Source organism: Arvicanthis niloticus, chromosome 5 (genome assembly GCF_011762505.2).
Source record: "Arvicanthis niloticus isolate mArvNil1 chromosome 5, mArvNil1.pat.X, whole genome shotgun sequence".
NCBI lineage: Eukaryota > Metazoa > Chordata > Mammalia > Rodentia > Muridae > Arvicanthis > Arvicanthis niloticus.
The window spans coordinates 15,279,316-15,306,840 of record NC_047662.1 but is presented as its reverse complement, the minus strand read 5'-3'; the positions used below and the strand labels follow the sequence as shown (position 1 = coordinate 15,306,840).

General features: G+C 53.1%; 1 protein-coding gene and 1 long non-coding RNA gene across 2 annotated transcripts in view; one reads left to right on the top strand and one right to left on the bottom strand.

Annotated features, from left to right (window-relative positions):
* Positions 1 to 3,329: 3,329 nt before the first annotated feature.
* Positions 3,330 to 6,975, bottom strand: LOC143442190 (uncharacterized). Its single transcript, XR_013110200.1, has 3 exons — positions 6,803 to 6,975; positions 6,102 to 6,259; positions 3,330 to 3,555 (listed from the first exon to the last, which is right to left on the bottom strand). It is a non-coding gene; the product is annotated as an uncharacterized LOC143442190 (long non-coding RNA).
* A 272-nt stretch (positions 6,976 to 7,247) lies between these two features.
* Iffo2 (intermediate filament family orphan 2) overlaps positions 7,248 to 27,525 on the top strand; it is a 44,777-nt gene continuing 24,499 nt past the window's right edge. Inside the window, exon 1 of the mRNA XM_034502769.2 lies at positions 7,248 to 8,215. Within this exon, the coding sequence (XP_034358660.1) occupies positions 7,566 to 8,215 (650 nt within the window). The 5' untranslated portion in view covers positions 7,248 to 7,565. The remainder of the gene's footprint in view (positions 8,216 to 27,525) is intronic.

Sequence of the window (27,525 nt, the reverse complement as noted above, 5' to 3'; positions counted from 1 at the left end):
TGTCTCTACAGTTGAACCTTTGCTCTCTGGGTCCCCAGATGAAGGACCTTCTCCTAGTTGCCTAGCCTCTCTTTTCTCACCATCAATTTCTTCATCTTTAAAATGGGCACGAGGGTCCTGCCCTTAAACTCATGAGGAGAGAATGATGCCGGGCAGGTGCTGGGGGTTGCCAAACTCGCCGATGTTGGAACCGATGTGAGCAGGGCGCGCTGAGGAGAGATGAGGCAGTGCATGTAACAGATGTAAGTTCAGCACCTACCTTCTCCGTGGGCCAGCCGGCGTCCATCTCTGTGGGCTGTGCTGCCTTCGGATGGCATTAATACTGGGCTAGGAAATGTCGCCTCTCCTGAGAGGACTAAGTAACCTGGTTGTGACTCTGGTGCCACCTCTTAGAGACAGTACACAGTATCAGCTCAACCCCTGAGGTGGCACTGTGTTCCTATTCTGCTTTGGTTTAGTTATGTGTATGTGTACATGTTTCTTTGGGTGTGAGCCCATGTATGTGTGGGTACATGTACATGTGTGTTTAGAGGCTAGAAGTCATTGTAGGGTGTCTCCCTTGATTCTTCATATTATTAGTAGTATTTGGTAAATGTTTTTATTTTGTCTTTATTTTATTTGTATGAGTGTTTTACCTATGTCCATGTCTGGGTACCATGTGTGTACCTCTTCTCCCAGATGCCAGAAGAGGGTGTCAGATCCCTTTAAGACTGGCATTACAGGTGGCTGTAGGCCTCCATGTGGGTACTAGAAACTGAACCCTGTTCCTCTGGAAGAGCAGCACGTGCTCTTAACCTCTGGCTCACCCCTCTGGCTCCTCCACCTTTGTTTCTGATACAGGGTCTCTCAATAACTCAGATGCTCACTGAACTTGGGTAGTTTGGCCCGTGTGTCCTATCTTGCTGTCCAGGGGTTGCATATGTCTGTTATAATGCCTGGTTTTTACATGATGATAGGTTCTCATGCTGTGTGACAGACACTTCGTCATCGGAGGCAGACTCTCAGCCCCAATTCTCATTTCATCGGTGGGGAAATTGGGGCTCCAAGAGCCCTGCTATTCCCCCCCCACACACACCCCTAAGGAGAAAACCGCTTCATTAAAGCATTGGGCTTCAAGTGAGTTAGCACATGGCAAAGAGAAGGAAGTGTGTCCTCCAGACAGGACTTCTAGGTGCCGGGAAGAATCTGGAAAAAGAATGGCCGAGGGTGGGATGGCAAGCTGGCTTCACCTTCCGAGGAGGCCATGGATCACATGGAGGTTTGTAAGATGAGGGAGGCGTTGTGCTGATAGACATGTGACAGAGATTTGGCTGAGCCCAGAGGAGTAGGGAGAGGAGCGGTCTTCTGTCAGCATGCTCGTACACTGTAGGATCTGATGGCCGGTTAGAAATCTGTCTGCCAGTGTCTGTTAGCATTAACCTTGCTTGAGTCCACTAACGCAGTGATCTACTTCTGGGGCTGTATCCAAGATGGACAAGTACCTAAGTTCACCAAAGGCATCTTTGAGAGGGTCTGTAGCAGCCCCCAGCATCCCCAATCTAAAGAACAACCCACGTGCCCACCTGCGGCAGGATGCCTGATTCCACCCTGGCGTGTCTACACCACGTGACACCACACAGCTGAGGCACGAAACACTGCCTGTACACACTGTGTGGGCAAATCTCACGTACAGGCTGAGAGGAATATGCTGAGGACATCATGCACGTGAAATTCTAGAATGGACTGGAAAGGAATCAACGGTGAGAAACGTCCTCACACCTTGGGAGCCGGAGACTGACAGGGAACAAGAAGGCGCTCGCCGATGCGTGGGACGTGGTTTGGTGAATAAATGCACATGCATAAATCCATTGAGCTGTACACTTAGAATCTGTACATTTACCAAGTGTAAGTTATGCTTCTGGGCAGAGTCAAAATAGGAGGCAGACAGACTCCCAAAGAACACAAGTTATGAAAAGCAGGAGCCATCCAGAAAGGCTGGGAACTGAGTTCCGCAGGCGGGGTCACATGCACGAGGGTACAGCATCAGGAGAACTTAGAGATCTGCCTGCCTCTGCTTCCCAAGCGCTGAGACTAAAGGTGTGCGCCATCGCTGCCTAGCTCACCCCTCGCTTCTCTGTGCCTCTTCTTACTCATTTGAAGGATGTTGAGAACACAACTCATTCCTTTACCCCTTAGTGATATTATGGGAAGGGCTATTGAGATGGCTTAGCCAGGAAAGGTGCCTGCCACTAAGCCTCAGGTCCTGGGTTCCGTCACTGGGACCTACATCGTAGAAGGAGAGAATTGACTCCTACAGCTGTCCTCTGACTGCCACAGGCATGCAGTGGTGCACGAACTCACGCTTCCTGCCCTTAAATAAAAAATGTAGACAAGAAAAGAAAGGTGTTGTAGGAGGGGGTGCAATCAGAACAGGAGGGCCTGGCTGGGAAGTTGGGACTGGGTTCAGAGCTGAGCTGTTCTGGGCACCGTGTCCTTGGCTAAGTCAGTTCCTCCTGTGGGTCTTGGTTCTCCATCTGAGGGAATGGTCTTTGATAGATGATGTTTTTGTGAGAGGTGGGGGTAGGGAAAAGGCACATTCAACATGATGCCTGTCCTGTTTGGGGAGCGAGTGTACCCCTGTATGAATGAGCTTTCATGACATGAAGTGGGCATGTTAAGGGCATCAATGCTCCAGGCCCACAGGAATGGCAAGGCCTTCCCCTGGTTCACAGCGGAAGTATCCCCTCAGTACTAGTATCCCCTCAGTACTGCTATCGACCACTTCCACCTCAGAAACGACTGCATCCAGAGGATGCTGTCTACAGAGACCCCCACTGACATTAGCTAACAGCTCTCCACCCCTTTCTGCCATCTGTATATGATAAGCACAGTGAGTTTCAGATGTTGCAACTCCCATCTGAGCCCACGGCCCACCCGATCCTAGCTTTCCTGTATGTGTGTCTGTGTGTCTGTGTGTCTGTGTGTCTGCACTTTCTCCATTCCCCATTGTCTGAGTGAGGTCAGTCTTGTGGGAGTCAGGAATAAAGGCTGATTGCAGGGTTCTCAAGTCCTATGGCTCTCCATGGAGTGACCCATGGTGACCTGCTGTGAGCCAGCCACAGAGTTCACCACCACCCAGGACAAGATAGGAAGAATGCTGGTACATGACAATTAGCACATCACAGCAACTCTGTAAGTTGTCACCACCCCACTTTACAGAAGCGAAAGCTGAGGCATAGGGGTGTTTTAACAAAGATCACATCATTAATCGTCTGTGGTGCCTGTTTGAGACTACACTGTAGAGCAGACAGTGGCACCCAGGTTAGCATATTCCATTGAGAAGGTACCTGAAGCCACCAGGGGCTCCCTCAAGACTGCTGACCAAGATCAACCCTGTCAGGGCAGCCAGCAGCACCCTGACTTTAGTGAGATCCACACCCTTTTCTAGGAAGGCGAACTCACCCAAAATAATTGTGGAATGAGCAGCCAGCTGAAGCCATGTTTAGCCTGGAGGTCCCGGAAAGATGAGGTTCATGCAACGTGCCGGTGAGCCCAGATGAGCTCAGCTCACCTTTTCTGCCAAAAAAAAAAAAAAAAATTCTTTTGATTGTTTTGGTTGCTGTTGTCGGTATTGTTTCTTTGCTGGGGGGCAGGGGAGGAGGAGCCATGGGGGCATCTGAAGAAAGGAGCCTGTGCAAGTTAGGGATACGTTTTCATTTGGCACTGTGAAAATTCATGGTCACTCCTTCCCCTTGGTGCCATGAGGGTTTGCTACACTCTTTCATTCCACTGGAGAAGAACATTCTAATCATAGAATGTTCTAGACACTGAAGCCTGGAGGGATGAGAGGCAGCCGGCTGAATTTAGCCACCAGAGGGGGTGCTGGGTAGAGTTGTAGGAGATGCTACTTAGTGCATGGTGGGCTTTCCCTGATTGCTTAAGCAAAACAACCCCAATCAACTAGACAGGACAGCAGAGTGATGGTAATACCAGTAGCTACTGCTGTCAGGATCCCAGGAACTGTGGCTTCAGAAACATCCAGCTCTATGTGGGAGCTGATCTTGGGTTTGGCCACTGACTATCTTCATCAAGGAAAACCCTAAGTTCTAGGCGAACTAGAAGGCTGTTGGTCCCCTGCCTGGTGAGCTATTTGGCATTTCTCTCTCTCGCCTTAGGTACAAAGAGCAGGCGACACATGGCTCATTGCTCGGTACCACTCTGTGGTGAATGGGCAGCTCTGTGGTTTATAGGCATTTGTATGGCTCTGTTGGAGCCCTTCGGTCTCAAGCACTATTTCCGTGGTCCTCTTCAGATCTGGCCTTTGCTCAGCCATCTCCTCCTTCACACTCAGGAACCCCCCCCCCAGCACCGTCCTCGGCTTCCGCTCCAGGACTGTGCCCAAGCAGGAATTCATCAGGTTCATGGGATGTCTGGGCTCAGGACAGAGCTGCCCTTTCCCAAGAGGGTTTCCTACCCCACTAGGGCAACTTGGCAGGACAGCGCTTTTCTGGAAAAGCCTGTAGGGAGTTACTTTAGAGGTGTGGCTCCTTAACCTCTTCTGTGCCATGGGCTTCTCAGACATCTAATGAACACACTATAGTGCATGCTTGGAATGATTTATGGGACTGCATCACGAGGGCTGCATATGGTGGTGCACGTCTTTAATTCCAGCATTCCAGATGCGGAACAGATAGGTCTCTGGGAGTTCAAGGCCAGCCTGGTCTAGCCCTAGAGATCCAAGACAGCCAGGTCTGCATAGAGAGACCCTATTGGGTCAACAAACAAACAGAAGAATGCATTTCAATGTAGCTGTTAGGAGAGTGCTGGCCTGAACTGGGCACTGATGCATAAGCAATGCCTGATGCCCTAAGCCTGTTATCTCAGCACTTGGGAGGCAGAGGCTAGAAGACCACACGTTCAAGGCTAGCCTGGGTTGTCTTGAAAATGAACAAACAAAAAGTATATCTTTTTTTTCATTCTGACAAAATTCATGCAACGAAAAGTTTAAAATGCAAGTCATCAAAGTATTCAAAAAGCAAGTTTGCAGCAACATGATGTATACATTTCTTTACTAGCACATTAAATAATGGGGCTCGGGAGATGGCTCAGTGGGTAAAGCCCTTGATGCTTGTGAGGTCCTGAGTTCAAATCCCTAGGACCAACATAAGACTGAATTCAGTGGCAAGCAGCTGTAATTCAGTGTTCCTATGATAACATAGGAGGAGAATCACCAGAACCTCCAGGGCCAGCTAGCCTGGCATACAGAGTGTCTAACAAGAGGTCCTGTCCCAAGTAAGGTGGAAGGTTGTGGCATGTGTGTGCTTGCACACAATACACACACACATACACAGACACACACAGACACACACATTTTTTTTAAATGAGACTTAGGCTTAAGCAGTAGAGGGCTTGCCTAGCAATCGGGATGTCCTGAGTTCCATCACAAACTCTAAAAACAAACAAACAGATATAGCAAGTAAGCCCAATATGAACTTCAGAATGTTGATAGCTTAGGTCTCAAGATAGTTACAGCAACTATCGTGAGATGAGAATATCTGATTTCTAGGGGTGACAGAATCACAAAGACTTCAAAGGAAATGTTGACTAACATTCAAAGACCAGCGACCACAAGGGTGGAAAGTGTGTCCACCCCAGTGTCACAGCCCTCTCCAAACTCTATTCTCAGTCCGTGTGGGAGCCCAAGAGTCACAACTTCAAGGAAAAAGGTTCTTGATTCTTTAGGGCGGATGATGACAGCATCGAAAAAACTATGTGATCTAAAAGAGCAGTGACCAGGTAGGCTTGGGTCCAGAGGAGAAAGATTACCAGAAGGGAATGTCGGAGCACAGAGCTAAGTCCATTTGGCAGGGAGCGAGGGAAGGCAACATGACCAAACCCGAAACACAGCAGTAACATCAAAACACAGCACCACCCCAGAACACCACCCCAGAGCACCGCACTCTTTCTCCTCTGTCACAAAGAACACCAAGGCATTGTCCTGTGAGACAAGGTACCTGCCCACAAGCTTACACACAAGCAGACAAGACAGATACAGAAGTTAGTGACAAGACAATGGCAGTGAGATTAAAAAAAAAATGTAGCTGGAAGAATCTAGAACATACCACATATCTGGTTAAGAGCTGACGGTATAAGCCACAGGCATTCAAGGCGGGGTCCTTCCCTTAGGAAGTTTGTGCTAAGGACCGAAGGCCAGCATCTTGGAAGGCTGGGTAGAGCATGCTTTGAGATGGTGGTACTGCTCAGGTCTCAGTGACACTCTCTGTAAAATGAGAATAATACTTAGGTAGCTGCCTACTGTGTGCTAATGCTTACAGTGGGTTCAGGAGACAGCTGGAGATGTCAGGAAACACTGGCTTTAGGGTGGTAGGTGTGAAGATCACATGATGGATGGATGAATGGATGGATGGATGGATGGATGCATCCTCCAGATAGAGGCTTGTGAGGACAAGCATGTTGGGAGCTCATTGCTTTCTCTTCCCCAGCCTATTTCATATCCCCGCTTCTGGGTTTGCTATGGACTAGTGGGCTCAAAGGCTGTGAGAAGCCCTGGACTGGCCTGGTAAGGGACAGGAAAGCAACCAAGGCCTCCAGAGGCTGGAGTAGGGGAGTTGGTTTGCATGCATTTTCACACACTATGTATGGTTGCCAGACTTTGCAGGCTACAGTCGTCCGCATGCCTGAGAATCTGGGGCAGAGAAATTTGGGGCGCGGAGGGAGAGCAGGCAGGTAGTCAAGCCCGCCTGGCAGACTTGGTGGTGGAGGGCTCCCCAGGAAGGGAAGTGAGCAGACCCAGGCCGTCCACCTTTTCAAGAGGCTGCAGGGCCCGGCTCTGCCACGTTCCTGGGTGCAGTTTCGCATGCAGACTGCGTTAGATTGTCTGAACCCCGCTAGTCCTGCAGCGCCGCACGCCGGCGAGGGTTTTCTGGGCCGTTGCCGGGCGGAGCCTGAGCTGTAGCCGAAAGGCGCCTCGCAGACGAGTGGCGCCGCTCGTAAGTGGGCGGAGTCCAAGGGCCGATGGGCGTGGCCGGGGCTGGAGGCCTAAGAGCCGAGTCTCAGCGGGTGAAATCGCTGCAATGGGCGGAGGGGCGTGGCCTATGTCCGCAGAGGGCGGTCCAGACAAGGGGGCTAGGCCTTTGCCTATAGAGGGCGGGTCGGGCAGGGGCGTGGCCTTAGCCTGCAGAGAGCGGCCTGGCAGGGGGTGTGGTCTGTGTCTGCAGAGGGCGGGCTCTGGAGGCGTGGTCTGTGCCTGCAGAGGGCGGGGCTCGCCGCAGAGGGGGCAGCGCCGGCGGAGAGTCCTCTGCGAGCGGCTGCTGCGGCCGGTCCACAGCAGCTCTGACAGTCGCGGCGCAGGCACCGGACCCCTCACCAGCCCCACGCAGCCACCGCGACCTCCAGCTCGTCCCACCATCTCTCCCGACGCTGCGGAGCCGCATCTGGCACCTAACACCACCCCGGCCGCGCTGGAGCCCGCTCCCGCCCTGGCCCGGCCGCGCCGGGAGCCCGGCCCCGAGCTGGAGCCGCATCTGGAGCCGCGGGCCCGGGGCCCTGAGCCACGCAGCCGGCGCATGGTCAACTCGCTGCTGTTCGGGGAGATGGCCTTGGCCTTCGGCTGCCCGCCGGGGGGCGGCGGCTGCGCAGGCGGCGGCGGTGGTGGCGGAGCCGGGCCGGGGCCCTCGCCAGTAACGGCGGCGCTGCGGGACGATCTGGGTTCCAACATCCACCTCCTCAAGGGGCTCAACGTGCGTTTCCGCTGCTTCTTGGCCAAGGTGCACGAGCTGGAGCGGCGCAACCGGCTCCTGGAGAAACAGCTGGAGCAGCAGCAGAGCGAGCGCGATCGGCGGCTGCGCTACAAGACCTTCTCCCGGGAGCAGGCCGTGCAGACCGGGCCGGACCTGATGCGGCCGCCGGCTGCGGGCGGCGGGCAGGCCCTCGCCGCGGCCACCGGCGTCAATGCCAACGCGGTGGCCCTAGGCGGCCTGCCTCCCGGCGGCGGCTCGCACCCGCAGCACTACGGTCGCCTGCCCGGGACCATCTGGAGCTACACGCAGGTGCGGCGCACGGGAGGCGGCGGCGTGGAGACGGTGCAGGGCCCCGGCGTGTCGTGGGTGCACCCGGACGGCGTAGGCGTGCAGATTGACACCATCACGCCAGAGATCCGCGCTCTCTACAACGTGCTGGCCAAGGTGAAGCGCGAGCGTGACGAGTACAAACGGAGGTGAGTGGACGCGCCCCTCCTCCGCCGCTCTCAGGACCCGCAGCAGGGCCTGGCATGTGGGCTGCGAACTGCGGGAGGACTAGGTCATCTAAATCCACGAGCGCAGGGCGCGCGGGATACCTGGGTGCCGACCCCTGGGGCCAGGCACATTGTTTCCCAGGGACGTAATAACCAGCGGACTTGTGGTGATCTCATTCTGTTCACATGACAATGCGGTGTGAGGCAGCCTCATCCCCATACTGCAGATGAGGAAACTGAGGCGAAGAGGTACCAAGTGATTGCCCAAGGCGGCTTGGGTAAGCCGCGGTGAAAGTCAAGTCTTGATCCAATGATGGGTGTCATGGCTGGTGTGTCTCCTGGCCTAGGTATTCCCGGAGTTGTTGGTGCTAGATTTCCTTTCCCATAGCAGGTATAAAGAAAAAAAAAAATCTCAACTAGCTCATTGTCATTTTTTTGTCCTTGAATTTAACAAGCTCACGTGTTAAGATGGATGGATCTGTCCCTAGGGCCCCGGGGTTGGCTATCTTGTTCCAGGTCTACAAGGCCCAGATATCTAGGCTGCAGAATCAGAACCAGACACCGGCCTTTTAGAAATTCATCATCTTCATACTCTCCCAAGTCTCAGGGTTTATTGAATAGGTCCCATGAACTCAGCCTAGGGAATCCCGACCCCGCCAAGGGAGAGATACTCATGGGTTAGAATATTGGATGGACCCAGATCATGGGGTCCCACTGGAGGTCAGGGGCAGATGGCCAGTGTGTTCCTTGCAGTCCAGATCTCCTGGCTGCTGTACTGACATGTTTTCTGCCCTCAGCCCGCTTGACAGTACTACTCTGCTCTGCTCTCTGACACAAGGAGGGGAAGGGTCTGCCTCTAGGGCTCAGGTCTGTGGTGGGGGGAGGGGCCCTCTTAATCTCAGATTCCAGTCTCAGAGGAGTGTAATTCTGGTTTTGTTGTCTTTACTCATGAGGGAGTGGGGCCATTCCTTTCCATCCTAAACTCTCCCTGGAAGCTGGGCCTGGGTCTTCTCTCTTACCCTCTACCGAGGGCTACCGCCGGGGAAGAAATCAGGTGCTAGCTCCATCACCTGCAGCAGAGAGTGTTAGCCCCTTGGAAACCTATTTGCTCCTCAGGGAAATCTGGACTGCAAGGAGCAGTCAGTGCTCCAGGGGAGAGTGGGATGACGGTGACGGTCATCAAGTAGATGTCGTTACCTGTGATAGCAAGGAGTGGAAATGCCTGGAGGCTCCAGTGCAGGGCCTGGATTGCTGCGGGGGAGGGGAATGCTTCTTTTTTCTTCTGGTTTTGAGACTGTCCGTGCCGTTTCTAGGAAGGCCACCTTCTGCCCTTGGTGGGCATCCCCATCAGGGCAGACACTTGCTTTGGATGGTGAAACTCGAGGAGGAGGGTTGGGCTGGCCCTCCTGTCTGCCACCCTTGACTGTGTAGTCATGACACAGGCTTGTGCTGCGTTTGTTTAATTGTGTGTGTGTGCGTTTCGTCCCCGGCTACTAAGGTGCTAGAAAACCTGGGCCCAGGCTTTGAGAGGGATGGATTGTCATTGAGCAATGGGCCGCTCAGGTTGCACCCAGGGTGTGGGCTGTGATGTCAGCTTCTGGCACTGCCCTGGAATGAGCCGGCCTTGCTGAGACAGGTGGGGTGCGAGCATCTCTCTTCCCGCCTTTCTGGGAGTGTTCCTGGACACCTTCCTTCCTTCTCTGAAGCTGCTTTGGATTTTTCCAAAGTCAGTATTCTGCTTTGCTCGGGCCTCGGTTTCCCTCCCTGTGACAACAGCCGTGTTCCTTGAAGCCCTGGGCTTTCTTGGTGATACTTTACGAAAAAGCTCCTTGGGTAATGAATAAAAAAACACAACGAGGGCCTATGAGAGGGCTCAGCAGGTAAAGGTGCTTGCCGCCAAGCCTAAGGACCAGAGTTCTATCCCTGGGACCCACATGGTAGACAGGGAGAGCCTGCTCTTACAAGTTGTTCTCTGCCTTCCACACATTTGCAGTGGCATGAATGCACACGCAACACACATGCACACACATACGTAAATGTAATAAAAAAAAAAAAAAACCCAATACATCAAAATGTTAGTCTAGTCTTGAACGTGCTCTCGCTTTTTACATTGATGCTGATGTACCTGGTCTCGCCAGCACGCTAACTTTTAAGAACTTGGCTTCCAGTTAAAGCCTCTCTCTTTGGAGAGTATTGCCAGCTGACGAAGCAGGCTGCTTACGCAGTTGCCCGCCTACCTGAATGTGACAAGAGACTTTTGACTTTCTGCTAATGGCCTCATCAATTGCATTCATCGAACCTAGAACAAGTTAATTTATGTACTTGGGTCTACGATATAGATACATACAGAAGAGCATTCTGTTCTCACTGGCCGTGGTATGGAGTTTCCCCCGTGAGTTTTCTTTCTGAAAGAAAGTAGGAGGACAGTTAACTAAAAAAAAAAAAAAAAAAAAAAAGGTTAAAGAGAAAATCTCTGGGCTGCGTGATGTGAGAGGGGCTGCCGAGGCTTGTCAGTATATGACACTCCACGATAGATCATTTACCTAGTGTGCGTGGGTAGGGTGGGGCTATTAGATTGCAAGAAGTAACTATATCTGAGCTGCCAGCCCACCTCTGGTTCTTTGACTACTAAGATGTCACAGGTCAAGAGATGAGACCAAGGTGTTTGGCTGCCTGGTCTCTAGACTACCAAAGGCAACATGGCTTCCTGGGGTGTCTAGTGTGGAACCCTGTGTTGAGTACCAGAGAGGACTTGGCTGGAGAGGGAAGGGCTCCAGGGTTCTCATCAATTCAGAGGACCTCAGAGGCTCCTGCTTGCTTGCTTCACTAAATGGTAAGCTGGCTGGATGGCCAGGTCTAGAAGCTGCAGGTGTCTGTGGTTCTCTCTCATGACTGGTTCCTAGCCATGTGTACCTGTAGTTTCCTGGTTTCGCCGAGGTAGAATCGGTCCATCTTCAAGCCACCCAGTTTAAGTATGACAATTATTTTTAGAGATGTAGAGCGATGTTCCCATCTCCAGGGTCTGGTTTTAGAACACCCACATCCCCCTAAAACTTCTTCCCATTCATTTGCAAACAGCTCCCCTCTGGAGCAGTCCCGGCCGGTGTCTCTGCCCATTTGATTTTTCTGGATGACTCAGAAGCTGGATTCCATGATATGTGGTCTTTCGTACCTGACTTCTTTTACACAGGCAGTGTTTTGGGGGGTATGTTGTGCCTGTGTATATCTGTAGAATTTCCCTCCTTATTGCTAAATCACTCATACGGATGAGCATGGGTTTGTCTGTTCTTTCACCTTACATAGTCTTGGGTTCCAAGTTTTCAGACACCCAAGTGCCGTCTGACATGGTCTACCATCAGCTACACCCGGCTGGTTCTTGGTGCACACCACCCAGAGCAGAGCTTCTGGCCCCAGAATGTCCCCGCCCTGGCTCTGCTCACTGCTCCTTTGGTTTCTCTTTGACCCAACCTGCTCTTTACGGGGTGGGAAGTGTGGTCACCGAGACTGTACGGAGGGTGAAGTTGTGAAGCGTTGATCTGGAAACCAAAACAAACATTGCTTTCTGTCACCACCCAGTCCACCGTGATCTCTTGTTCTGAGTTCGCAAGTCAGGGCTTTCCCCGGGGAGAATCCTGTCAAAATATCTGAACTTTAAATACATGCCTTTTCTGAATTGGCCTCTGAGGGACCTGGGCTCCCTTGGGGGGGGGGGGGTTCCCTGGCTTTGTGTTGCGGCCGAGCTTTTTACCTTTTCAGATGACCTTGTATTTATTGTGCTTTCTATAGGTTCTGGGCATCCTGTCTCCTGCCTCCGCTTTGGATGATCAGAGTCTATACCATGACGTGTTCCCACGAGAGCCTCTTTCATTTATTGGAGGAGGATGGGTCACTTTATGGTCGTCAAGCAAAAGCTTTATGTAGGGCCAACTGGCTGTCACGGGGAAGTTGTCACCGATATTCCAGGAAGTAACAATTAACTGGCACAGGCAGCCCAGCTGCCTGCTATGCAGGGTGACTTCCTAGTGTCCCAGGTTCAAAGCCCCGAGCCCTCTAGGCCCTCTGGTTACGGGCTGGCTTAGTCCTCGGTGTTAGGGGTGAGTGGTGGGTTGTCAGAGCCTCTGAGGGACCTCTGTGGTCTTTTATCTTGGTGGATTTCAAGTGGGCCTCTCAGATCCCGAGAACCCACGGTAAGGTGCCTCATGGGTGAGTCTGGGGACAGTGGGAGGCTGAGCCCCAGATATCTGATCTATGCCAACCACAGGCTCTTTTTCCCATGATTCTAAAGGGTAGTCTGTATAGAAACAGGTTTGCTATTGATAAAAGAAATCACCAATTCAGCTGTGTACTTTCATGTCAGAGGTGGAGAAACTGAGGCCTGAGGGATTGGGGCTGGGGGAGGGGCGGGGGAGCGGCCATCCACAGCTAGCGTTGGGAAACCCTTTTAACTGACACTGTTCTCATCCTAACTCTGATGTGATGCCCACATCAGCCTCCAGCAGGGCCTTCTCAAAGGCTTCCACCTTCTCCTGCTGCTGCTGGCAGAGTCTTTTTAAAAAGCTCGTTCCTAGGATAGGAGGGGCTTCTGTCACAGCTATTTCTGACTGTGAGACGGAAGGGGCTGGGCTCTTAGCTAAAACGGAGGGCTCCAAAAAGGGATGTTAAGTGGGCAGCTGGAGCGTCCCTGCCTTTCCCAGCATGCCCCAGGGAGGCCCTCCAGCAGGTGGGTACTGGCCATTTAGTACCCCAAGCCCCAAAGGCTGTCTCAGAAGATTGCCCTTAAGCCTCTGACACTTTTTACATTTCTGAAGCTCCTAATAATAGGGTCCTTTAATAACAGGGGTTTTAATTTCTCAGTGAGGTGCCCTAGGATGATGAGAACGTGTTAGAATCCTGACTCTGCTGTTCTGTCCGACCATGGGTAAATCTCTTGGCCTCTCTGAGCTTGCCCCTCTGTACAAAGGGGTGCTGGGAAAGAAGAATTTCGTTCTTCGGTGAAGGCCGCCACAGTCTGGGAAGGTCCGAGGGTGTTCTTTATTGTAGCCCACAAAGTCTGTTCCCTTAATTTATAGGGCCCTCTGGGCGCAGCCCTGGGCTGCCCAACAAATCCATTTCAGGACACATTGCCTCTGTCTGTGTCCCATGGAAGGCGCCAGAGATGGTGCTGGGGGCGGAGGGAAGCCTGGCCTCCTCTTTGTCCTGCCGAAGGGCAGTTTGGCCATTCTGGGAGTGATTTGTGCCTCCGGAACTCTCGATACCCACACCAGCCCTTTGTCTTAAAGGAATCCACACCCATACCCCCCCCCTCCTTCTAGGACCTCAGTTCACTGGAGAACGGGGTTACTGAGTCTTTTGGCCAGCTAGGCATCTCCCTGGGGACAGATTTGGGAAGGCCTCTCAGAGCCAGAGGGAGGGGAGGGAGGAAGGTCCCAGAAAAGAAGGGAAACCAGGGGACAGCTGACTCTGAAGATTCCTTCCTTCCCAGAGGAATGCAGGCGAGGCTTTCCGCCGGCCCCACCGGATGCATGCCTACCCACCCCCACCCCTGTGCTCAGCCACAAGTACATGTGCACAAAACACACGCATACATGTTTGCAAGCACCTGGTCTCTGGTTTTGGGTCTGCAGCTTGAATCTCCACACACGTCCTGTCACGTCGCTGTCGAAGGACACAGAAGGGTAGAGCAGAATCTAACTGGCTCTCTTACACCACATCCTTTGCTGTAACTGGACTCCATGGCCTCCAGGAGAACTGATCGCAGCCCACTGGGTATCAGATCCTGGAGGGTGGGACTTTGTGGTCCTGTCTTTTGTTGGCACTGGGGACATGAAGCCAGACCGGCATCCTGTGTAGTTTTGTGTCACAGATGGCTGGTCCTGAGACAGGACTACCTACCCTTGGTTCTCTCTGCGCTCAGTAGTAAAATGTGTGAGCCCATAGTATTCCTGAGATTGCACTTCCCCCACCCTGTCACCCCACACTCTGAACCTTAACAGGCCAGGATGCGTCTGTCTGTTCCCCAATGCTCTGGAGCTCCGCTGCTCCCAGCTTCCTTCAGTGTTCTCAGTCAGTGCTCAGTCAGACTGACTAGAGTCCACACTGAGTAAATATTTGTGCAGCCTGGGAGGACTGCAATCTGGCTGCTGTATGCTACTAGGCACCCAGGAGACAGAGAGGTCAGGTGACGCAGACTGGGCATCTAGGGGTCTGGCATACTGGGAGGAAGGGTCAGCATCTGGAGTCAGAAGGCCCGGCTTCAGTCCCGACACAGCAACTCTCTCTAAGTTGGCACAATGCCCAGGCCTAGCACAATAGTGAGAAGCTGTGCAAGTCTGGGCAAGTTGCTGAGCCTCTCCCAGTCTCAGTTTCCCCATCAGTAGAATGGGAAGGCTGCCCATTGTGGTGCCACACATCTGTCATCTCAGTGCTAGGAAGGCTGAGGCAGGAGGATCTCCAAGTGTTTGAAGACAGCATGGGCTATATAGTGGGTTCCAGAACAGCCAGGACTACAGTGTAAGCTTGTTTCAAAAAGCCAGAATCAATCAGTTGGATCAAAACTGAGAGTTTGCAGGGTGGTGTGGGGCCTGGACTGGCTCTGTGTAGGCTGAGCACTGGGTACCTGCTTGGGAACTGTGCAGTAGTTTAGGGGTTGTGCATACTTCTGGGTACACCATCCTGGGAGGTTTAGGGAAGGTCTGGGGCCAGGTGGGAGCCTCGGCTGGTGAGCATTTGGTTAGCCATGTCAGGGACTGATGCTTGCTTCCTAGGCAGGGCATGGTTTCTTTTACAGTCCCTGGTACAAGAGAGGAACTGTTACCCAGCATAAAGCCAGCAAAAGCGCCAGGCAGTGGTGGCGCATGCCTTTAATCCCAGCACTTGGGAGGCAGAGGCAGGCAGATTTCTGAGTTCGAGGCCAGCCTGGTCTACAGAGTGAGTTCCAGGACAGCCAGGGCTACACAGAGAAACCCTGTCTCGAAAAACAAAAACAAAACAAACAAACAAAAAGCCAGCAAAAGCACCTGGCTGAGTCCCCTCCATGGTGGTGTGGGCCACTTGAGCCTGTGGAGTTCAGTCCTTGCACAGATCTGCCTAAGGGTGGTAGGCCTTTCCAGGTTGGCCACTTGGAAGATGGGGGTGGGCTTGCCCATGCTGTTGACTTCCTGTGCTCCTTGTGGCTGTCCCGGAGGGTCTGGATTTGATGAGGTTCATTTTTTTTCCTCTTACACCTCAGTCTGTCTGTCAGTCAGCACTTGGGAGGCTGAGACAAGGGGATTGTGGAGAGTTTGAGGCCAGTTTGGGCTACAAAGCGAATTTAATAGTGAGTTCATGGCCAGCCTGGGATTCATGGTGAAACTCTGCCTCAAAAAAAAAAGGGGCTGGCAAGATGGCTTAGCTAGGTGTAGTAACTTCCTCCTGGTCTCCAGTCTCCTGGGAGCTCCACTAAGCCCTCCAGACCTTGGGCCTTTGCCTCTCCCCTGCTGTGAACTCAGTCCAATCCACCTGGAGGCTGAGGTGAGGAGGGAGGGGCAGGGTCTTCTTTATGTGCCTGCCACAATATTGTCCTGATGGGTGGCTGAATAGCCGAAGACTGGCCTGGGAAGATGCCCTACTGTCATTTTGCAGCAATGGCTTCTTAGGTAGCAAATTAGTCACTGGCAGCATCAGGCAGCTGAGACTTTGAGCTGTCCTACAGTCCACCCACCCAGCCTCCCCTGCTCTTCAGAGAGGACCCTCGTTTGGGGGAGAGGAAGAACTCCAGATGAAGGGCTCATGGCTGAGTGAGCGGGGCTGTCTCTGCGTTGCCCGTGAGACGCTTGCTCGGTGCTCTTACCGCACGGGCACACAGACCTGCTCACGGCTCCCTGAATAGTCTTGGCCCCGTGAGTGGTCTAGTGGGAAGGCCCAGGGGCTCCTCAGGGCACACTGAAGGCAGGCAGACTGTGTAGCCCAGGCTCTCAGTAAATACTCCTGTTGTCTCTAGTCCCCTGGTGTCCCCTAGGCAACAAGGGGACCTGATAGCGCCTTGAAAACGTTTTATGTATTCACAAAAAGCAGGAAGGAGCCGGGACATTTGAGGGCAACATGGGGGTTGGAGACCCTCCAACTTTTTGCTTCTGGTCACACTGTGAACTTTGCCGGGGCATCAAGAACTGGTCACTGTCTTCTCTTGTCTCTTGCTGGGGACCATGATTATCTGAGAGTAACGTTAGAGTTCTGTCATCCCCGTGGCAGCATGTACCACACACCACATACCTGAGAACCAGGGAGCAGACTGCCTCTGCTCCTGGAGCTCAGTGTCTGGGGCTGACAGATGTGTCATATGACACTGCCGTGTGCCAAGCACCTGTCAAACAATGCCCATGCGTCGGAACTTGGTAAACATTTCTAGTTTATTTCATAAACAAATATTTATATGGCATTCACCTGCTACCCGGCTGCTTTCAGAGAGGGCACACATATCTAACTCACAAAACCTCACACCAACCATGGGGTGTGTGTGTGTGTGTGTGTGTGTGTGTATGTGTGTGTGAGCATGGTCCTCAGCCCATTTTAGAGATGTCAAAACTGAGCCATTGAGGCAACCAGGCTAGGGGAGAGTTAACCCAGTGAGTCAGCCCTCAGATCCAACTTTTACACTGTGCTCAGAGAAGGGATCCTACAGCAAACAGCTCTCCTGTTCCAAACCTCAGCTTTCCCTTCTGGGCAAGGGGTGAGCAATCTGACCTCAGGAGGTGTGTGTGTGTAGGTAGCCGCAGTGATGCTTGGGGGGCATGCCTGTGTGTTTGAATCACTCCAAATGCTGGATTCTACACGGGGCCTCCTGACTTCAGTGTCCCCTGGGACTCCAAGCTCCGTGACACACCTCTTGCCCTTGTCCTTGCCTTTGCCACCACACCTTCCCTGGACCCTGAGAGCAGCCAACTAGAAGTGGCTGAAGCAGGATGCTTGGAGCAGGGCGTTAGCAATCTGGGGAAGGGGAGCCTGCGGGTGCTTGCAGAGTCTTTGCCTCTCAGAGTCTGTGTTTCTTTACCTGTGGCTGGTCATGCACATGGGGTGGACTCTGTGAGGAGCTCAGGGCCTGAGCACCACCATCCCCTTCAGAGCTGCTCCGGACCCTCAGCCGGGATGAACGGGTGGCTCTGAAATGCCAGAGAGAGTGTGTGCTCTGCGCGCTCACCGCGTGGGCTCTGACTTTAGGTTTGCCCAGTCTCTGCCCTGCCCACCAGTCGCTTGGTGGGAAGAGGTTCCTGTAGTGTACGCGCTGCCTTCTGCCCTCTCAATGGGTCGCTTTTATTTTTCAGCTTATTCGAGGCAGTTCCTGGCTTCCCGCCACCTCTTGGCTCTCTTGGGGGAGAGGAACGGTCTGCTGGTCTTAGTGGACCTTGTGAAATCCCCTGACAATCCGGCTTCTCTCTGAGCAGGGACAACACGGCTTCCCAGAGCCCACTGGGAACCCCCTTTCTGCTCTGGCTCACTGCAATCCTGGGCTAAAGGCCATCTTGCCAGAGTTGGGGCAAAGTGGAAGTTTTGCAAAGTCGGGAGCAGAAGGTCCTGGAACTCTGCCCTGGGCACTGGTGAGGCTGTGGAATGTCCCCAGGCCCAGGACCCCAGGAATTACCCCAGTACAATGTAGGGTCACACAAGGAAGCCTCCCAAAGGAGGCAGCCTCCGGTTACAGTTTGAAGGGGCAGTGGGAGAAGCTGCAGAGAAAGGGGGCTCTAGGCGTGCCACAGGCAGAGCTGCTTCTTGGTCTTTTATTTTTCCAGGCTCTTCTAGGTTTCAGTCCCACTTGTGGTCTTCTGTGCACTTTTTTCCAAGTCTCTCTTCTCATTTTCGTCATCTGTTCTTTCCGGTTCCAGGAGCCTGTCTCCCGTCTTCATGGCTTGTGGTCCTGCCCCTCCCCTGTCTGTGGCATCACTCAGAGTGAGGACAAGCCTTTTGTTCTGCACCCTCTAACTGGATGCCAGGCCTGATGGGCAGCTCCTGCGGCTGAGAAGTGTGTGGACATGCGTGCGTGTGCGCATGTGCCTGTGTGTATGCGCATGTGTGTGTGAGAGAGTGTGTGCATGTGCATGCATGCATACATGTGTGTGCACGTGTGTGTGTGCCCTTGTGTGTGAGTGTGTGCATGTGTATGCATGCATATGTGTGTGCACTTGTGTGTGTGTGTGAGTGTGTGCATGTGCATGCATGCATATGTGTGTGCACTTGTGTGTGTGTGCATGTGCATGCATGCATATGTGTGCATGTGTGTGTGTGTGTGTGTGCGCGCGCGCAGGTGCGGTGTGCTTGTGTATGCACGTGTGCCTGCTCAAGCTTGTGGTCAGAGCCTCTGTGTATATCCTGAGCCCTCAAGGTCAGCGTCCCTCCCCCCTCTTGTGCAATGAGCTGTGGTGTTTAAGGAGTGGTGGAATAGAGGGTGTTGGCTGCTAGGTCTTAGAGGCCGTTGCTGGCCTTTGGGGCCTAAGCTGATAGGCAGTGGAAGTGGGGAGGAACCTCTAACTTTACCTCTCAAGATGCCTGTGTCTGTTTCCACAGTCCACGAGGCTCTTGTTACTCACCTCAATCCAACCACCCCCTCCTGCCATCCCCAGTGCGGAGGGATGGTGCGGGCTGTCTTTTAAGTTAGCGTCTTAGGTGGCGATGAACTCTGTTAGCTGACAATGACCGATGACCTTGAACTATTGATCCTCCTGCGCTCACCTCTCTGGTGCTGAGGTTGCAGGTATGTACCACCATAGCTGGTTCATGCATTACTGGGGATCGAACCCAGGACCTCATGCCTGTTGGGCACAAACTCTACCAACTGAGACACATCCCTAGTGGGCCTTGGTGCCTGTTGTCTTTTAAGAAAGACCAGAGAGTTGTTTTTCAGTGTTTCTCTTTGCCCCACTTTCCACTTCGTCCCTATGGAAGAACAGCTACCTCGAGGTCACACAGGTAGGAGCTGGCCCCTCGGCTCCCATGAAATCTGTGAGTTAAGGCTCCAGGAGCTAATGTAAGCTTGAAGGTGGAGTTTGAAAACTATCAGGCAGGTGGAGGCATTGATGGGGTGTGAGGGTTGGGGATCAAGGCTGGGATGAAGAGGGGTGACGTGACCTCCCTGGGCTTTTGAGCAGACGTCCAGGTTGAAGGTATTGCTGGTGGGACCTGCTCTCTCTGTCCACAGAGGAGACGTTGAAGGTCACCCACATGGCTCATCCGCTTATACCTAAGGGCACCAAACCAGACTCAGCCTCACTTTGGGGTCTTGGGCTATTGACTGATCCCCTGTCCTGATCTGTCGATGGCATGCATAGTGACATTGCTATTCTGTTCCTCAGTTTCCTCTCAAATGAAGTCAGGTGGAGAGACCAACAGGCCCCCGGCCAGGGTAGACAACAGAGTGGTAGCTTGGGATGCTGGTCAAACTTTCTGACCCTACAAAATCATTCCCCCTCTTTCTGCCTGGGGTCTGCCTGGGGTGCTTTTGTACACACCTCCCTCCAAATATTTTACTATTCTTGGCAGTTGGGCTATAAGTGTCTTTAAGGACAACGTACTGAAAGTGCCAGGTCTTACCCAGCCGGGGGCAGCGGAGGTCTGAGCTCTTCAGGCTGTGACCGGCAGAGCCCATGTTCACTGGGTTCCATGTTCAAGGCCCTCCAACTTGCAGGTGGCTTCTTCCTGAGCCTTAGGGCACAATTAAACTGTGGGGACTTAGAGACACCGCTCTTATCTGTCTTATTTGGGGTCACATGGTCCTGTGACTTAGACTTAGGCCACTGGGGCTCACCTCACTGATCCCTCACCCTGGCAGACTCTATCTTTCTGTCTGGGAAGTGGGGATGTCCCCTTAGACATAGGTTGTCACAGGGTTCTGTGACAGAATGTGGGACAGATGCTAAGCGGTGCTGGCCCTTAGCAAGACTCTGTCCTTGGCCCTCCCCAGCCCCCACAGAGTGGGAACTGGCCTACTTCCTTCTGCTCCTAAGGCAGAGCAGCCTTTTGTGTTCTGACATTTCCTCTCCTTAGCATGGCCAGGGAAGAGGAGGTCATGTCCTCTCTGCTCTCCAGCACTCTGTCCGCAGGATGACCAGGAGAGAGGGCACGGCTTTTCATTCAGGGCACAGGCTGTGGCTGCCAGGTGGTAGGAATGGGGGAGTGTCTCTGTCCCTGCCTCCCCTGGGATCTTGGAATGTCTCAGTCCCTTCTGTGTGTATTGTGGAAGCTGCCTGTTGGCACCGAGGGGCTGGCTCTGGGCGGGGAGGTGAGCTATTTACCTGGAGGACTCAGCTCATTCTACCAGGCTGAGAAATGGGCTCATGTTCCTTGCCCTCTCCTTGAGATTGAGAGTCAGGAGTCCAATTACAGGGTTCCATCTAGGCCCCAGGGGACAGACAAGTGGCCTCCTGGGACCTCATGGAAGGCCTGTCCCAGGCCTTGGCAGAGGGGTGACATTGAAGGTTGGCTCGGTGTTGTTTTCCAGCGCTGACGTCAGGGCTGTGGTTTAGAGTTTCTTCCCAGACAAAGGGTGCTTTGTAGCTTTGGGTGAGCTGAGCCCAGGAATCTCACTGCAGGTGGAAAGCTAGGTGGAGGAGAAGCAGGGCTGGGCACAGGAGTCCTCAGACAACTTTGCTTCCTGAGAGCCACCATGAACCCCTTCAGACTAAGTCTCTTCACCACCATCATTCTACTAGGAAAGAGAGAGCTGGTCTCTCAACCCATTGCACAGATGGAAAAACGGAGTCTTGGAAATGTAACAACTGAGTACTTGTCTTAGCCAGAGAATAGCAGAGCTGGCAGTGGGCTCGTGGGCTTGAGTGTGTTGAGCTTCAAAGATTCATCTCCCATTAAGCCCCTTCTCAAAAAAGTTGGGGACTCCTGGAGAAGAGCAGTGCAGGCAGAACTCAGCTTTCAGCAGGGACAGGTCTGACTTCCCTTTCTGAGATTCTGGATTGGAACGTGTGTGACGTGTGTTTGTCTGTGTGCGTAGGTGTACTCACACGTGTGTACATATTAGAGAGGGTCCCTGGAGGGGCTGTAGTCACAGTAAATGATTCCAGGGAGGCCTGTGGGCAGGTATAAGTAGCCATCCCAGGGGACACCTTGGACTTGCTTGTCCTGCTTTTCAAGATCCATCGCATCCACCCGTTTTCCATTTTCTATCTATCCATCTATCTGTCCATTTATCTTTCCATCTATCTATCTAACATCCACTTTCCACCCACCCATCATCCATCCATCCATCCATCCATCCACCCAGCATCCACCCACTCACCCATCTATCCATCCATCCATCTATCCATCCACCCAGCATCCACCCATCCACCCAGCATCCACCCATCCACACAGCATCCATCCATCCATCCATCCATCCACCCATCCACCCAGCATCCACCCAGCATCCATCCATCCATTCATCCACCCAGCATCCATCCATTCACCCAGCATCCATCCATTCACCCAGCATCCATCCATCCATCCATCCATCCATCCATCCACCCAGCATCCACCCATCCTCCCTTCCTTCTTCTGGACTCCAGTGCTAGTTCTTCAGCTTGAGCTTTGGGAACAACTCTATGTAGATGGGGGCTTTCCCACTGCCTGTCAAAGCAGAGCAAGGAGAAGCCTTACAAGTTATTGGATCCCCGCCCCCACCCCTTTTCCCGAAGAGGGGCCAGTGACTGTCCAATTGCACAGTAAACTCATGGCAAAGCCAGCATTCAAGCCAGCCCCGTGTCTCCCCTTTGTGCTGGGGTGACAGACAGCTGTCACCCTTAGCTGGCAGCTGCCATAACTTACCCCCTTCCCCCCTCCACTCCTTTGATGCTTGGTCTCTGTTTTGAGACACAGCTACAGATACCAGAATACAGCCCTGGGCTGGCCCCATATTAGATTTACCTGCTTTGAGCTGCCTTCCTCAACCTGAGCAGCAGTTAGTGGAACTCCTGAGGGCCATCTTTTCCTGGCTGGACCAGTTTGGGAATCCAACCCCCTATGCCCCAAGCTAGAACCATTGAAAATCCTGCTCTCAGTTCATACTGCTTGCTCCTCTAGGCCTGCCCCTGCCGGTGCCTTCCAGTAGCCTTTTCCATCAGGACAAGCGTCCTGGTCTCTAGATATCGCCCTGAAAGCTTCCTTCCCCTCTGTGTGGTTTTCTACAGAACAAGGAGAGAGGTCGTTTGAGCATCCTTGCCTTGGGGAACAAGGCAGCTCCATGCCCTGCTCTCCTTTGCTGTTGTCTCGAGGGCTTGCCTTGACCCCAGACTCAAGCTAGGGCATGTTCTGTAGGAGGGTCTGCCTGGGCTCCAGGATCCGGTGAGTCCTCGAAGGGAGGCATACGCCTTCCTCTGGACTCACGAATCCCTCTGAAATAGAACTGGTATGTCTCCCTGGCCCAGGCCCACCTTTCTTGCTGGGGAAACTGAGGCCCAGAGAGGTGAACCCTGTGGCTATGTCTGCTCAGCCAACACAGCAGATTGGGTGCCAGCATTCACCAGTGACCATGTTTCTGTTTGGACAGAGCCTGGAAACTCCCAGCTTGAGGTGGTGCCTGGGAGGTGGTGGTGGTAGAGGGCTGGTCTTGAACTGGTATCCCAGGAAGGAGGGAACCAGTGCCTTGTGCCTCTATAGATCACCTTCTCTGTGTGTCAGGAGGCCTAAGATTCCACTCCAGACCCTCACTGGGGCCCAGGGAGGCCCCTCAGTTTCTCACCCCAGGTGAGTGGCCCTAAGGCCTGAGAGTGCACTGGTAAGTGGTCAGGGGATGTGCTCCTGTGGTGGGCAGGAAGGGGTTAAGCAGTTCTGCTCACCAGGCTTAGGTTCCCAGCTGCTGTCTTGGCCCCTCAGGTCAGCCAGGCCATCTGGCTGACAGATGCCTTCCTGTGTCCCATCTGTCCCAAGGCAAAGTCACCAGGAGGAGACCCGCCTGCTGCCTTTGTGAACCTGTGGGCAAGTCTGTCCCTGCGAGTCTAGACCGCTTGGCCTCCGGCCGCTCTCCCTGATGCCTGGGGTCTCTGTTGTATGGTGAGACAGTCCGAGCTTTCAGTAAAGGTAGGCTGAGAGAGGTGCAGGGGCAGGCCCAGGGGCACATAGTGGGTCAGTGTGAGCAAGGCGGGACAGGCGCTCCTGCTAGGCTCTTGATCATAAGTTTATTCACCTAGCAAACATCACTTGAGGGCCTACTGTGTGCCTGGGAGTAGGAACTATGAGAACAAAGTTTTCAAGGGAGGAAGGGCACACTGTACCCTGACACACACCCAGGGCCTGGATACTGTGACAGCTCTTCCAGCAGCTAGCAACCTGCCCTGGGCACATCATCACAAGCTAGGGTTGTTACCCCAGTTTACAGATAAGTCAACTGAGGCTCAAAGAAATGAATTCAGTTTTGCTAGATCCCTGGCTGAGGGGTGACTGAGTTTCGTCATCCTTGCTGGTTTGTCTGATGACAAAGCATTTGGGATAGAGGTAGAGGACAAATAGACATGGTCTCACCCCCACTGTGACATGGATCCCTTATTTTTTGGTATTGGAGCATCTTTGGACATCCCGCTGAATCCATGCTGGGGGTCATGAGGCTGGAGGGGCCAGCCTCAGAGCGAGTCTCGCTCGGATGGAGACCACTCAGTCAATGGTGTGCCTCACGAGTACAGGGGCTTGAGTTCAAGCCTGGAACCCACATGAAAAAGGGGAGCACAGAGGAGCGCGCCCCTGATCACAGAGCTGGACAGCAGCAGACGAGGCGTCCTTAGACTTTGCTGGCTGGCCAGCCTGCCTTAAATGCCCAGCTCCAGGTTCAGTGAGAGATGCTGTCTCCAAAGAGAAAGACAAAAGAGAGAAAAGGAAGAGGTGGGCAGGGAAGAATGACCTGAGGCTTCCACACACAGATGCACACATGTGCATGTATTCCCTACAGATGGACACACACACACACACACACACACACACACACACACGTACATACTCACGCACACATACATATGTGCATGTACACACACGTATGTGTAAATTGGGTGCCCCACAGTGGGTTTGGCGCCCTTGCAGGCTTGCCATACACAGTACACGGGAGACTCTTTAGGCTGTGGAGGAGCCACACAGGCCTGGCAGTCCAGAGTGGGGCCCTTAGCACTCGGTATTTGAAATGTTAGTTAGTGAGCCACCTGATGCCATTTCTGATCTTGGGGAAACTGAGGCATCCACTCCTCATTCTTCTCCCTTCTGGTAAATCCCCTGGCCCAAGAAAACTAGTCCGGGCCTTGGGACCAGAGAGACCTCGGTTCAGATCCAGCCTCAGCTCTGTCAGAGGACACAGAAGCAGGGGGTCCACTGGCTGAGGACGTGTGCCTGAGACCCAGTCACTTCCACTTCCAGCGCTGGGACCTGGCAGCTGCTTTACTTCTTGGCCTTCATCTTCTTGCCTTTCGAGCAAGCACAGTAATAATTCCTGCCACATAAAGTACCTGTGAGACTCAGTTTCCCCACCAGCCCGATGCGGATAAGGACTTGTGAGACTCCAAAAAGATACTGTGCCAGGGACCGTGATGTCACAGAAGAGTCTCTGAGACTCCTTGCTCCACTTCATCCCCGCTGTCCTGAGGGACCTGACCGTGTAAAGGAGACCTGGGTCTCAGAGAGAGGGGGCAGCGAAGACGCTGTGTGTTGAGGCGAGGTTCCCGTTACCCACCTGGGTCCTCCCCTCTGGTTCACTCCAAGTGCCAAGATTACCATAGCAACCCAAGTTTGCTAATGAGAAACAAGAGGTATTGAGTCACTCAACTCCTCCCAGTTTGGGCTAACTCAGTCTAATTACCAGTCCCAACACAGCCTGCAGCCCGCCTCTTCCCGGCCAATTAGAGTGATGTCGGGAATGCGTGCAGGCGCTCCCTGCTGCAACCCCTCTGTGGCTGTGTCAACCCACTGTAGTTGGTAGGTTCTCTCTGTCTTCTGCCTTCCGCCTGGAGAAGCCTCTGAAGTGTCTTCTTCCCCATGGCCTGAAGTGTCCTGCCATCTTCCGAGCTTCCCCTTGAAGAATGGCCCTGACACTGCATGTCCACTCTGACACGATGGCATCCTGTGTTCCCACCTTTTTTTCTGACCTGTCTGGAGAACCCCTCTGTGCTTAGCCATTCTCATTTAATCCAGGCAGAGTCTCTCCCACTTTACTTTACAGATCAGGAGACTGAGGCCTGGGCAAGGGACTGGACTCCAAGCTGCAAAGCCTTGTGGGAACCTGTCCTTGCCTGGCTGCAGACCTGTCATTTGTCCGGGCCTCAGATGATGATAAACCCGGGTTCTGAGGCAGTGGCATGGCTCTGATGGGACACCACCTGAACTTCTGTCTCACACTCAACCTGCTGCCACTCAGCCACTGGCAATAAACATTGAGAGACCCAAGGTGCACATTAACTTTCTAGAATAGCCTTGGGGGTTGCTTTTCTCAAGGCTGTAAACATATCCCTGGGTGGGGCCCACACCCTGCTGGGCACAGGCCCTTGGAGCCTCCTGCTTCTGAGCCTGGGGATCCAGAGACATGGTGCCCAGACCCTCTGCTGTCCCCTGACACTGGGGACAGGGAAGTGGAAAGTCACTGAGGGCTTGGCCGGGCAAAGACACTGAGGTCACATCCTGCTGACAGACTGCTGTGGCCCCAGCATTTCTGGAGCTGGTGGGCCCAGGCTTCAAGGTGGACAGGAGAGAGTGGCAGAGCTGTCCTGGACTGTGGAAACTGGGGTAACTGATGGGAGGCCACGCCCAAGGCCACAGGGAATCAGACCCAGGGATCAAACCTCTCAGGAATGGGCCCAGAGGTGATAGTTCATAGGCTCTTTTCTATCCAGGGAACACTTGTGTGACGGCTGTGAGCCAGGCGCTGGGCTGGACACTGAGTTGCGGGTGAGACCTTCAGACAGGCCTGATAGTTTAAACTCGGAGCTAAGTAGATGTGCAGGTAACAAACCCCATGAACCCAGTGACTCAGAACCTTGTACCTGAGAAGGAGCTTGACCCTGACCTAGGAGGCAGAAGAAGTTTCCAGAGAAGGCGGTGTATAAGCTGAGTCCTGAGTATTAGAGAAAAAAAAAAAAAACAGAAAATAACAAAGGTGTGTGTGTGTGTGTGTCTTCTAGACCGGCGGTTCTCAATTTTTGGGTCATGACCCCTTTGGGCCTTGAGCGACCCTTTCATGGGGGTTGCGTATCAGATATCCTGCATATCAGATATTTATATTACGATTCGTAACACTAGTAAAATTGCAAATACAAAGTAGCCACGAAATAATTTTGTGGTTGGGGGTCGCCACAGCATGAGGATCTGTATGTATTATTAAAGGGTTGCAGCCTTAGGAAGGTTGAGAACCACTGTTCTAGACAGAGACAAACTCACATGCAAAGGTCAGAGGTGAGTGGGGTCAGGGGTGATGCAGCAGCTGGAGCTGGGGACAGGAATGGGGATCTTGCTTTTTCTCTGCTTTCTGGGCACCCGGAAGTGGCGGTTGCCACACCCACCAGCCTTGGGCTGGTGAAGTCGTGGGTACCCTACAACTTTAGGAAGGAGAATTTGGGTGAGGTTGTTGAATTCTTGTTTTCCATTTGGCTCCACTGGCTTTTTGTTTTGTTTTTCTCCTGTCCTCTCTAGGTCACTGTAAAAGGCTCCCGCAGTGTCAGACAGTGTGTGTGGGGGTGGGGGTGGTGAGAAGGTTCTGTTCTGTTTTGTTTTCTTACAGTTGAAGTACATTCAAAAGTAAAGAGATTCAGAAGGAGGGAGGGTGTATCGTCCATTTTCCATTGCTAAAACAAAACACTCGAGGCTAGGCAACTTACAAAGTTTGGTTTAGCCTGCAGTTTTGGAGACTGAAAAGCCAAGCAGCATGCCTCCAGGTTATGTCACCGTGGTGGATGACGTCTTGGAGGGAGTTGTACAATTGCCTGGTGAGACAGGAAGCCAGGGAGCAGGGAGGATACAGGCTCACCCATCTGTAACAACCTCTAGAGAGAGCCAACCCAGGCCCCTGAGAACCTTAATCCCTTTTGAAGGAGGCCTGGGAATAGGAAGGAAGTCCGTAGCCTGGGAACCAGGCAACCTGGATTATTGAAGTGTGAATCCTTGAAGGCTGCTGTGTTCTGTCCCCTCACTGTCCCCTCCTGGTCACTTTAGATAGTGGAAGGAGCATTGCTTCAGGAAGGTTCTGGGCCCTGAGATGTGAGTTCATGGGCAAAGAACACTCCCTGACCGAAGAGCGCTTCTTCAAGTCAGTGACCTTGACTCTGTGTGCACACCTGAGTTCCCTTCCCCAACCCCCACCCCAGCGCTGTAAC